The sequence below is a fragment of the Corvus cornix genome, chromosome 6 (assembly GCF_000738735.6).
Source record: "Corvus cornix cornix isolate S_Up_H32 chromosome 6, ASM73873v5, whole genome shotgun sequence".
NCBI lineage: Eukaryota > Metazoa > Chordata > Aves > Passeriformes > Corvidae > Corvus > Corvus cornix.
The window spans coordinates 7810054-7822465 of record NC_046336.1 but is presented as its reverse complement, the minus strand read 5'-3'; the positions used below and the strand labels follow the sequence as shown (position 1 = coordinate 7822465).

The following is a 12412-nucleotide window of genomic DNA, read 5'->3' as shown; positions in this document are numbered from 1 at the left end:
ATGTGCTTTCGGTGTGTAGAAGCTAAGTGCCTTGAGTCTCACCTCATTGCAGGTTGCTACACGTTGGCACCCCGTGCTGCACAGTCATACCTGCAGCACCTCTGCACCAGGGAAAGGCACCACACACCAGCAACAGGAACTGAACACCCACCCCACCTGTCTGCTGTAGGGACAGCAGAAGTGACAGGTGGCTGCAGGACAGACAAGAATTTGTAGGTGTGCTCAGTCAGTAACACACAGATTGCAAAAGGCTTCGTCAGGTTAAACACCAAAGAAACCTCCCCTCAAAAGCACCCTAGCACTGACAGGTTATCAGCTTTTCATTCAAAGCATCAATTAGCAATACTCTGAACTCTTCTGCCACCTGCCACTACAGAACTCTAAAACCTCTTTTTGCAGAACTCACCCCACAGCAACAGCATGTTGTCATCATCTTTACCTAGATGGGAAACTTCAAAAGACAGCAGTGAATTATCTCTTACAAAAATACACAGGGAGCCAGAGCTGGATAAAATGCCTGTTTAATTCCACTGAGCTGTGCTCTGCTCCCTACATTCAGATATCCATTCCAGAGAAGCAGCACATGGGTACATGCACACACTGTTCAGCCAAGTAACAAAGTCCACTGTTCATAAAACACACCAGGCTGGAGGGAGGAGTTTAACTCTTAAATCAGTAAAGAAAAAGAAACTGAAATAAAGAAACTGCTTTTCTTATCAGAAAGATCCCAATTTCAGTCCAACAGAAGTTCCTCAGCCTGATTTCCCTCTGTAAATCCAAGAACCACTGTCCTGTAGATGGCTTAACCTGTCATTTATCATTAGAGATTTACATAGCAGAGCATTAGCCCAGGACAAACCTTTGCCGTTTGCAGAGCTCTGATGTATTTCTAGTTCCATTTGGGCTCGCAGGCAGTATTGCTCCTGCACCTCAAAAGCTACAGCCTTGCAGAGAACGGATGGCAAGCTGGAGGAACAAGTGAGAGCCTTCAGAGGTGGGTGGCTCACTCTATGGCTCCACTCCTACTATTTCCTGGGTTGAACAGTATGAAAGGGAGTGGCCCAAGCAGAATAGGTGTGTCTGTGTTCCCAAAAGTTTAAAGGAAGAGTAAGTATTTTCCTCTAGATATTATTCCATTACTAACTGAGACCTTGGTATGCTGTCTTTCAAACAGTGACGTCTTAATGTATTGACCATCTCAAAGCAGGTGATATTATTGATAACTTTCTTTTTCACACAAAAGGATCCTAACCAGAAGCCTTAAAGGTTGACTGCAAATGGAGTTGATTTTGTCCTGAGACTGTTTTTCTGTCTGTTTTACTCTGCATCTCATCTCCACTGCACTGCTGCTGTTTCATGGCTATATTGCACCTAAACAAAGGAGGAAGAGCCTGTGAAAGAAGCACTGTTATCCATTTTCACACACACTTGGAGCAGGGAAAGCTGAAGTCCCAGGCATCTTCCCGCTGTTCCCACAACACCCCCCCCGGACAGAGGCAATTAGGCTGACTGGTAAGTGCAGACTTCCAGGCATTTCCTTCTGCGCAGTTGCACATACCCAGAGACAAACTGTTCCTTGAGCAGCTGAATTAATGAATCTTTTTGCTCTGATTGATTTGCGTCCAACATCCTCAACACCCACCGGGTTTGCCGTACCTCCTTGTAACATCTTCTTGGCAATACCATTCCCAGAATTACTTCCAGTTCCTTTCCACTTGTCTGCTTTCCCAGTTCTTTCCATGTCCATTAAATCATCCATAGAACCCTTAAGCTGTCGTCTTTAACTGCTTCAGATTCTTTAATTTCTGCTTACACCTCCTGAGCCGCACATTCTCTTCTTTGACTCTTCTTCCCCTGTACCCATACTAATGGTTAGTACCTTAAAGTTCTGTTCCCCTGGAAGGAAGAGAGAGAGAAGACTGAAAGAGAAATTGTCTAATCCTCATCCTAGGAAATTTGAGTGAAAAGCAGCCAAACACAAGGTGCAGAAACGGACAACTTGCAACCTGAAGGCCTCTCTAGAACACACTTACTCTCCTCTGTATATTATTAGGGACTGAGAGATGCTGCTGAAACAAAATCCCATTTTATCATTGAGACTTCACTTTACATGACCAAAAAATATCACTTCTCTAAACATGAATGAAAAGATGCCAGAAACATATAAAAACTTTTGGGTTCTTGGTTGGGAACTGCTAAGTATGACCAAATTTTGGCCAAGTACTTTTATTCCCTCCTTCAAACACTAAATCCTGCATTTCCTGGACTCCTGACTTCATTTTCCCCACAATGAATTGTCATCTTCTCAGCCAGCTTGTTAAAAATACACAGTCATTCAGATGCACAGACAAATGTAAACACAGGCACAGAACCTGGTCTCTCTACCTTTATTCTCAGCCTGACATTGTTCTCCTGTGGTTTTATAAATTTTATTTGCTGCCAAATTAAGTGGAGTGCAGGACAGGGTGTTTACTCCATTTAGACTTTAATATGCCTGACTGAAAATGAATAGCTCATCAGAAACACTCTTTTCTTTCCATCCCCATTCTTCTTTTTAATAATCAAAGCACTCCACACTTTAATTAACATTACTAATCCTCTGACGTGGTAAGCAGATACAATTATTCCTGTTCTACAGACAAAAAACTTAAACTACTATATTCCCAGGAAGTGTTGACCACTAAAACTTATTTATTTTATTTACTCTGATCCTAGATACAACTGAGTATTGTGTTTCTGTCCCAGATAAAATGGTGCAAAGGAGCTCCATGGGTCCAGAAATAAGTCCTTCTGTCCTCCTTAAAAGACAAGTTCCTCAAGTTCACCAGCGTGGTTTCTTCAGTTGACCACATTTATGTATTTTTTTGCTTAGGTGAAGAGGTGAAGAAGGAAGATGAAAGGATTCAATATACATCTCTACTTTGTACAAGTCATCACGTTCTCAGTAGCTCAGTATTATTAGTACCTACAACATTAGACACCATATTCAAGACAGGTACAAATATAAGTCATCTATATGGCCATTTACGTACATAAACATCACCTCTCTAATACATATGATTACATATTCACTTTCACTTATGTCAGTTAACTGACCATACCTTGTAGCTTTGTACACCATGATTGCTTCTCATTGTACAAGCTCTGAGTTCCATCTCAGGACCTTCTGCTTCCTAAAGCTGAAGGTCCAGTCTCCAGGCAATTCAGACTGTTTGAAATCTGCCAGTGTGCTGCCATAAACACTGTATGTTGTTCTCATGAAAAAAAGAACATGTAAATCTTGCCAAGTGACAAGACTTGGAAATACTGCAGTCTATTATGCTCAGCAGAGAGATGTTTTTGTTGGCTATTAAAGCTCAGCTGAGACTTTCTGGCTGTTAGTTCTCCATCAATTTCATCGGATTTAGTTTATTCCATCCTACACAGTTCTCAGGCTTATTGTAATTCCTACAAAGTGATTGAGAATAATCAATCCCTGTGCTGCAAGGGATACACAGAACTACACTGGTGCCAGAAAAACAAAAAAGACAACAGTGTTCTCCATGACTCCATCACACAAACCATCAATCTGACATTCCTTGAATTTAAAAGTTTGTTTGTACAGTATCCATTTTTTTACTTGCCTTTTTTTCCCCTCCAGACTTCATGTAATCCAAACAGAAGCTCCTGCATTCATAAACTACCTACTATCAGAAAAAACTATTAATCAAGGATGTTATCAGCCTCTTCAGAAAACCACAGATCCATGAATGGGCACATTCCCATGGCATCTAGTGGGAGACAGGGAAGGCATCATAATTTTTCCTTCAAGATTCAAAAGGAGTTCTTCCTAGATGACATTGGACCATGTTAGCTCAGCCTGCTCCCTGGAAGATTTTATCCCTGTTGACATATTCTTTCCATGCTACAGATGAAGGAAACACTGGGCAAACTGAGTGATCTTTCCAGGACAACAAATCTCTGTGCCCAGCTTAGAGACTGAATCGAGGTCTCGTGAATCCCAACCCAAAGGTCCAGCCATCACACCTCCTGTTTAAAGAAAATTATTTATTAAAAAAAACAAACCACAGAAGGGGAAAAAAACACAAAACAACCAGGGACTTTAAAGGGTACCAGTAAGCTCTTACCAAAGGAAATGAACTTACCCTGTTCCCTCATAGCTTATCTCCTTACATGTTCTCACTTCAAGCCCCATGTAATGGAAAATGCCCTTACACAGTCCCTGTGGGTGCCACGGCCTTTTCACCAGAGCTGGTTCATAAGTGGCAGCGCCACAATCAACACATCACTGGAGCAAAATCACATGCAGACTCTTCCTCACTATTTCAGCAAACAATTTCCCTCACCTCCCAATATAGGCTGACACTCCTGATTGCTGGTAATTCTTCTCATTTACAGTTTCCAGGAGTGATTCCTCCAGATTTTTTGCTCCATTCTTTGAAATTATTACATCAACGTCATTGTCTCTGCCTTGCAGCAGAAACAAATATACAATAACTTCCTCTGTGTTTGCACACAGCAATTATTTTCAAGTGTAACTGCTTAGAACAACTATTATGCCATGTCTCCTGTGCTCCAGAAAAATGAAACTTTACAGACATATAAAGTGTAGCCAAGCAAACACTCCTTTCTTGTGCATTTCTAATTTCATCCTAATTATAGCATTTTACATGCATTTATGTACCTTTCATCCTAGGGTATCCCAGAGCATTTTGTAAGCTGTCACACGGTTTTAAAAGGAGGCCTATATTAACCCAGAGCTACTCATGCCAGACATCTCTAGAATCCAGTGCAGCAGCCTGTAGATAAATTCATTATGAGAGAGACTGGGGCCAACGGCAGAACACTGAATCTCTGTAGTTAGATAAAGACCCTCCCTCCCCCTTCAGACATCATTTGAAATTCTTGCATATCAGTTTCATTTGATGATCTCAATGTTTTAAAAACATTAATTAACTTGTGCAGTATTTTAATTAGTTAAGGCATAAACAAAGATCTAAAACCTGCAACAGGAAGTGCTTAAGGGAAAAAGCTTTAGAACAAGGGCAAATACTCAGAGATCCTTCTAGATTCTCTCTCACATTGCAAAAAAATGCTGATTCAGCTTTAGACTACCTCCAGATCAGTGTTTAACAGCTACTAATGCACCTATTTTCCACATTTTTTCTAATTCCTTTTGGAATATGTCCATGCTTTTTATTAATCTACACTCTGAAGCAGTGAGCTCCATTCTGTATTCTAGTGCTGTATGAAGAAATGCTTCCAAAACAGTTTTTGGTTTGATTTGATTGAGGCCAAAATTCTTATAACCTCAGGAAAAAGAAAAAAAAATCAAAAATTCTCAACATGCTTTTTCTGCACAAAGATTCTACAATATTTTATCATGTCTCTCAACAGCGCTCAGTTTTACAGGTAAATAAACATAGGAACTAATTTTTTTCCAGCAAAATAATCTGAAACAAGGCTTCACATCTGCAAGAATACAAGCTGCTTATTTTTAGATGCCTAATTTTAGGCAGCTCATTTTAAAAATTCCACCCATACAGATGCCAAGTTATTTTCCGAGGTCACAAACTGAGGCAGTGACAACCCTGATGAAAAAGCCCAGGCATCCTTCTCCTCACAGTCATTATCAGAAGGCAAAGAGAAGGGGTAAATTGCACACTCCCCAACATATCCACGCAGGAAGGAAGGAGACTGAGTCAATTCTACTGGGATTTCAATCTACGCTTGTTAGAAATACAGATATTCCAGTCGGGAGACACTGAGCTTTAAATAGCTCCTAGACTAAAATGGCAGCCTTCCATTACATTTCATTTCAAGATTTCCTTAACAACTTGCCTTTTCCTAAGCTAAGCTAAGTGTTTGTAAAGCCACAACATGTAACATGTAACCTTCCTCTGCTTTTCCATGCTCAAAGGTAGCTTGGAAACTTGCTGATACTGATTGCTTTCCCCTGACCTGGCTTTTAATTCAGGCGCCAGGCAACGGATCACAAATGGATAACATGAAGATAAAATATTTGGCAGACAATCGACTGTCACACGCTTTCTGTTGCCAAGAAACAAAACAGGATGTATTAGAATTATCTCATTAATTAACTTTTCTGTAATTCTATTTTTTATTGGCATCTTGTTGGTTAAGCAAATGGTTTTTCTTTCAGAAGGAAAGCGTGTGAAGCCTAAACAGGTACTTTTAATACATCAGAGGCTGGCATTTAACAGATCTTTACAATAAATAACTTTGGGCCAGATCCTCAGCTAGTTATAGTTGATTTTGCTTCCTAATACTAAAACAAACCCCTTTATTTTTGAAAAATATTAGGTTAGTGGAGGGATCAGTTTACATCAGCTCACAATCTGAATCCTAATTTTCTGCCATCTTTTTTTCTTCAGCTTCAGGGAGTTACTAAATGATTTACTACAAGACTGAAATGATCTGTTGTTTCATTAATTGCTTTTAAAAAGTTGAGTGCAGATTTTTTTGAATGCTCCTAACTTTGATACATGTTAGCTGCAACTGTGATCCACTTGCCAAACAATCCTCCTGGAAAATAAAATTATCCAGATTCTGTCAGTGGCAGAATAATGTTTACATCCTTAATTTTTTTCCAAGGAGAACTCAACCTTTCAAGAAGTCAGCTAAGACCTAAATGAAAGGCCTGGCTGAGGGATTAATTCGCAATGAGTAATAGCTGTAACGATCGTCAGACAACAAAAAATTGGTCTTTATTACATTAAAATAAAGCCTAGGTCTGTAAGCACTGTCCATGAAAAAAAGCTTACTGATGCTCCCACAGGTATTTTGCACATGTGAATATTTGCTACAGCAAGTTAAACCAGACCAGAAATGCTGAAGACTTCTTTTAGTATACACCACTATGAGCACAGCATAGTTTTGAAAAAGACAATTTAAACAGTGCCTCCACTGTTTTCTTTAATGTCAGTGAAAACTTTTCTTATGCCCTGAATATTGTTAAGAGTGAGGCAGGGTTCTGTTTATGCTCTGCAAAGAGATGCAGAAAAACAGGGAAGTAAAGCCGGCTTTCTCTATAAATCCTCTGTGAAAATGTAGACATTTCTAGCCCACGGCATAAGCAGCGATAGGCAAAAGTCAATATTGCAAATGTTCTTCTTCAGCCTTAACAAAGGCGGCATAATCTGTGTCAGGATTTTTAGTACAATACATCACCCACAACTGTCAGCTCAGGGGCTCCTCAGGCTGTGACATGATACACCAGGGCGTGAGCAGTACTCAGTGTTGTGGGTTCCTGAGACTGTGCCCATCCTCAGCAGTCAGCCTCCCACATGGCATGGCAGGAGTCTTAAAAATGGAAGTTTATTTAACTTAACGGTGTCTCTGTGACATTACATCCTTTGCAAGAATGAAAAGAGTATGCTAATGTAATCTCTAAAGTGAAGAGTTCACTGTTCTTTTGTGTAAGAAAATGAGGTGTGGGACTGAGAAGAAAAGTGTCATACCAAGAGGGAAGGAATGGATGCAACTTCCCAGTGTATCACATCTGTCTGTCAGCAACCATAGACAGTAACATCCCACAACTCCCTACAGAACCTGATGGAGTTCCAGCTTAACTTGATCAGCTTCTGTAAGAAGTTCTATAGTGAGGTAGGAACTGGACTCTTCTCCCAAGTAACAGACAATAGGACAAGAGGAAATGGCCTCAAGCTGTGCCAGGGAAGGTTTCAGCTGGAGATTAGGAAAAGGTTCTCCACTGACAGAGTTGTCAAGCACTGGAACAGGCTGCCCAGGGAAAGGGTGCAGTCACTGACCCTGGAGGTATTTAACAGATCTGTAGATGTGGCACCTCGGGATGTGGTTTAGTGGTGGATGTGCCAGTGCTGGATTAACAGCTGGACTTGATGATCTTAAATGTCCTTTCCAACATAAATGACTCTATGATTCTATGTAACGTTTACAAGTTCCATGGGAAAGCTGGTGTAGGGATTTAACTTTCCTCTAGCTCCTATACTAAATTTATTTATGGGGTGTTCATAAACTTCTTTTGTCACAACTTCATTCATTATTTAAAACAGCTCTTTCTTCTCCCTTCACAAGTATCATACACTTTTTTGATGTATGGCCTGACAGGTGTATTTCTCCTTGACTAAACTAAAGCAACGCATCCCTGTTTAGAGACCTACCCATCACTATCCTGTCATCAACGAAGGCATCAGAATTCTTCTCTACAGTCATTCACACCCCAGTAAACTCAAACTTTACAGCAAAAATCCTTCTTCTTAGTCCCCAAGCACACAAAGGTCTCTTTCTAGGTAAAATTGAATTTCAACCAATTGCTAGAATCCACAAGACAGTTTTTGCTTGGTTTAAGTACAGATGCAATATGTCGGGAATATTAAAAATGAGAACAAATGAACAGTACAGTCCAACAGAAAAAAGAAGTTGCCTCTTTAATAACTTGGAATTGCTTAGATAGATCACAAATACATCTGAAGACCAAGGCTCAAAAATGTGCTAGAAGGGAAACATCTCAAACAGTTACAGGTTTTTATAGTCCTACATTTGCTTTAAGTATATAGCACTGTTAATAGATAAGAATACTGGAAGAATTCAAATGATGCCTTATAACTTTTTTTTCTTTGCTGCAAGGCAATTTTTATCTCAGCCTGTTGGATTATGTTAAAAATGTTTTCATTAAATTTTTACCACCACTGGTATTTCTACATATGAGATGTGACTCTAGACTAAGAAATTTCTTTCTTTCAGTGGGATTAAAGCAAGGTGATAAAGAAACCTAAACAAAAGGAGTTTTTACAACCATAAATTTAACATATGTCTCATTAATAGGCTCAGTGGAAATATCAGTAGTGAGTAAATAATGTTGGGGGGCAGTGTTGTTTGTTTATTTTGGTTGTTCCTCCTATTTTGCTAGGGTAAGCAGAGAAAACGGGAAATGTGAATGTAACAGACCTCAGGAGTATCTGCACTCAGTTATTTAACAAATAAGCAGTAAAGTTAAACAGTAGAAATATGCAGGATTAAAAAAACTGATAGCAGAATTAAAACTGATAGAGGTTGTTAAGGCAGAAGAAAGGAAGATTTATTCTACTTTTAACTCACATTCACAGGCTTTTATACCTGCATGTTTTCTTTAGAAGTAGGGCAATGGCAGTTGCTTCTAGTTAAAACACACAAGGGACTCCTCACAGACTCAGTGGTTCTATTTATTTATTTAGCACCTGTGCTTCAAAGGACAGCAAATGAGAACCATGTCCGCTGTTACCTGCCATATCTAAGCAGCAATTCCACATTGCTATTCCTGTTTCTCAGTGCCCCATGCATTATAAACCACACACTCGGAGCACAGAGAGCTCATCTGAGTGCAACTCCTTATTCCATTCTGCCCAAATTTTCTGCTACAGCAAGCAGAAATCTGTCAAGGACTTACACGTGGGACAAGAGACCAAAAATATTGAAATTCATGTGGACCATCACTCATTTGTCAGACCATTCACCACAAGGAGGACAGAGATTAAAAGGAAGAGTCCTGACAAGCAAGAGCAATGGAGGGGGATGGAGAAGGAGAATCATTGCTTACGTGAATGCTGAAACTCCTGTGATGTGAGATCCTACCTCATGGCTTGTGCTTGCTTTTACAAGCAGCCCACTGATAGCCCTACTGTCACTTAAGATATGAGCAAGAATGGTAAGATTTCAGCCTAGAAAAAGTACAGCCTGTGCCTACTGAGTGCAGACCACAGCGTGCAGGTCGGATTGCTGAAGGGCAGGAGCCCCTGCATTCAGCAGTCTACTGTCATCAGATTCCTAGAGCCTCAAAAGAGAATCACAGTGTAAATCCAGCTGGAAGGGACCTCTGGAAGTCTCTAGCTCAAGCTTCTGCCCAAAGCAGGGCTAGTTCCAAAACTTGATGAGGTTGCTCAGGGCCTTTTTCCATCGATGTCTGAAAATCTGCAGAGATTGTACAGCTTTTCTGTGCAATCTTATCAAGGATTTGGACACATGCATTGTGAACAAAGATTTCCTTCTATTTAGTTGGAATGTCTCTTGGTGCACTTTGTGAGTGCTGTTTTCCACCCTTCCACTATGCCCCAAGGAGAGTGTGGGAAGGGGTTTATACAGAAAACATGATCCACTCTGGTAGTTGAAACCATCAATTGTACCTGCCCTTAGCATTCTCTTCCCCAGGCCTACACAAAGCCAGTGCCTTCAGCTTTTCCTTGTAGGTCCCAAGCTCCAGATCCCTAATCAGCACTCTGCTGCAGTTGCTCATTTGTCAGCATCTTTTTTGCACAGGAGGGTGAGTGTAAAACTGGAAAAAAATTGGAAACTATTCCAGAGGAAGTCCTCAGTGCTGAACATAGAGGAGCAATCACTTCCCCTATCTGCCAGCTATGTTCTGCCAAATCTTGTAAATCTTACTCTACTCTGCAGCAAGCTTTCAGTGTCACCAGGACACACTGTTGACTCACATTCCTGCCCCTCAGGACCTGCCAGTCTTTTTCTGCAGAGATGCCACCCGGCCAGCGGCTCCCAGAACAGCAACCACATCCAATGTGCAAGACTGCCACTGTCTTTGCCATCACACATTCCTTGCTGGGCCATTCTTCCAGATTGTTGAAGTCCCTCAGAACGGCAGTCCTGCTCTTCCTGCAGTGCCCTGACTGTTTCTCCCAACCTGATGTCACACGTGAACGTGCTTAGGGGACATTCTGCCCAACCACCGAGGCCACTGATGAAAATGTTGGACAGAGCAGCTCCAGCATCATGCCCTTAAGTACCCTGCTTGTCACAGGCTGTTAGCTGGACACTGATGCTTTAAGCCTGAAGGTCTAACCAGTTTTCCACAAACTGTGCAGTCCACCCATTTGGTCCATAATCCCCAGTTTGACTATGATTATGCTCTGTGATATCAATTTCTTTGTGCAGTGGCTGGGAGAATAGTGAACACACATCTCACATCTGCCTCCCTGCTACACACCAAAGTCCAGGCAGAAATGGAAACAATCTACACTTGTGTCACCAGCTGAGAATTCCTCCCTGTCCCCTGTATTACTACAATAACTTACTCCTTCTGTCCATCTTTTTCCTATTATATTCACTGAAGGGATACCAGCAAGGCCTTTTAACACCTCGTTCTCCTGTTATTAATTAATCTGCTCTCCTGCAAAGAACAGAAGCAGCTAAGATGTGGTCTGTTCTTTCCATTTAAAGAATGCACTGTTATAGTCAGCCATCCATCCCAGATGAATCAGAAAACAATTCTACCCTTCAGCCTCTGAGAACCCTTGGAACAATATTAAGAAGAAAAATTAATATGAGCAAATGAAATTTAGATGGCATTTAACTGAGCACTTAGTCAGCAGTTTATGTACACTGGTGACACCCACACACCAATTCTATTAATTTTTATCATGAGTTTCACATTTGCTCCATGACAAATCAAAAGTGAAAAAAACCCCACCCAACAAATAGCTGGCCTTTTAGCAGGCTGTTTATGTGCACTAAAGGGATCAGAAGCTGCACTCAAGGTCAGCTGTGCTGCCAAAGCAGGCAGTTCAAAATAAATTCCACCTGGAGTACCTGTCTGCCATCAGCAGTGGGAAAGGCTGGATCACACATTCCTTAAAGACACCTGCAATGGAAACATAAATCCTTTGTTCCACTCTGAGCAACTGTGCTTTTTATGTAGACACCTTTACATGGATCACATATTCTCGGAAGCTCAGTTTCCAGATAACTTTATTACACTGTCACTAATTTTTCCAGCTTGGAACTATTTTCAGCTTCAGATTAAAAGCTATTTTTAAACTTAAACCCTGGCAAGAAAATTATCCTGGTGGTATCTGGGCTAAATTTATTATTACAATTCTTTTTTCATCAATCTAAAATACTAAAATAATAAGAAACTATGGTGTTATCTAACAATGAATAAAAACAAAAACTAAAGAAATCAAAGCCCTTAAATGTTCTATAGTCTTGGACTCCACACTTAAGAGAGGTCATTTTATATCAAAGATATGAGACTTCATTCTCCTCATCTCTAGGCCACTCATACCTTATTCTAAGAGGAACCAGAACATGTTAAGAACTGTCTTTTAAAATCTCCCTCTGATCTGGCCATACCAAACCCCCCCCACATTTCCTAGTCATCTGTGTCAGCAAACATAGACATACTCTTCACTATGATCATTAATTAATTTGCAAAGCACAAATTCCTGGAAATCTAGGATGGAAGTCCCATTTTCCAAAAAGTCACATTTAGCAAATTTGAGAGTACAAGCAGCTTCCAAACTAAACAAATGAGTTGGGTCATCACAGAAGTCATTCTTACTGTTCTTCAATTATAACCACATAAGAAAATCAAAAATCTAATCCTGGAAATAATCAGCAGTACCTCCAGCCCAGTATGCAT

At 40.5% G+C, this 12412-nt stretch overlaps 1 protein-coding gene across 2 annotated transcripts in view; it reads right to left on the bottom strand.

Moving 5' to 3' along the window:
* ABLIM1 (actin binding LIM protein 1) overlaps positions 1-12412 on the bottom strand; it is a 193540-nt gene that overhangs the window by 143419 nt on the left and 37709 nt on the right. The window contains exon 1 of one of the 2 annotated variants that reach the window (XM_019292463.3): positions 860-1020. The exons of the other annotated variant lie outside the window; for it this stretch is intronic. Within the exon in view, the coding sequence (XP_019148008.1) occupies positions 860-899 (40 nt within the window). The 5' untranslated portion in view covers positions 900-1020. Of the gene's footprint in view, positions 1-859; positions 1021-12412 lie in introns of those variants that run through there. 2 annotated transcript variants of the gene reach the window in all.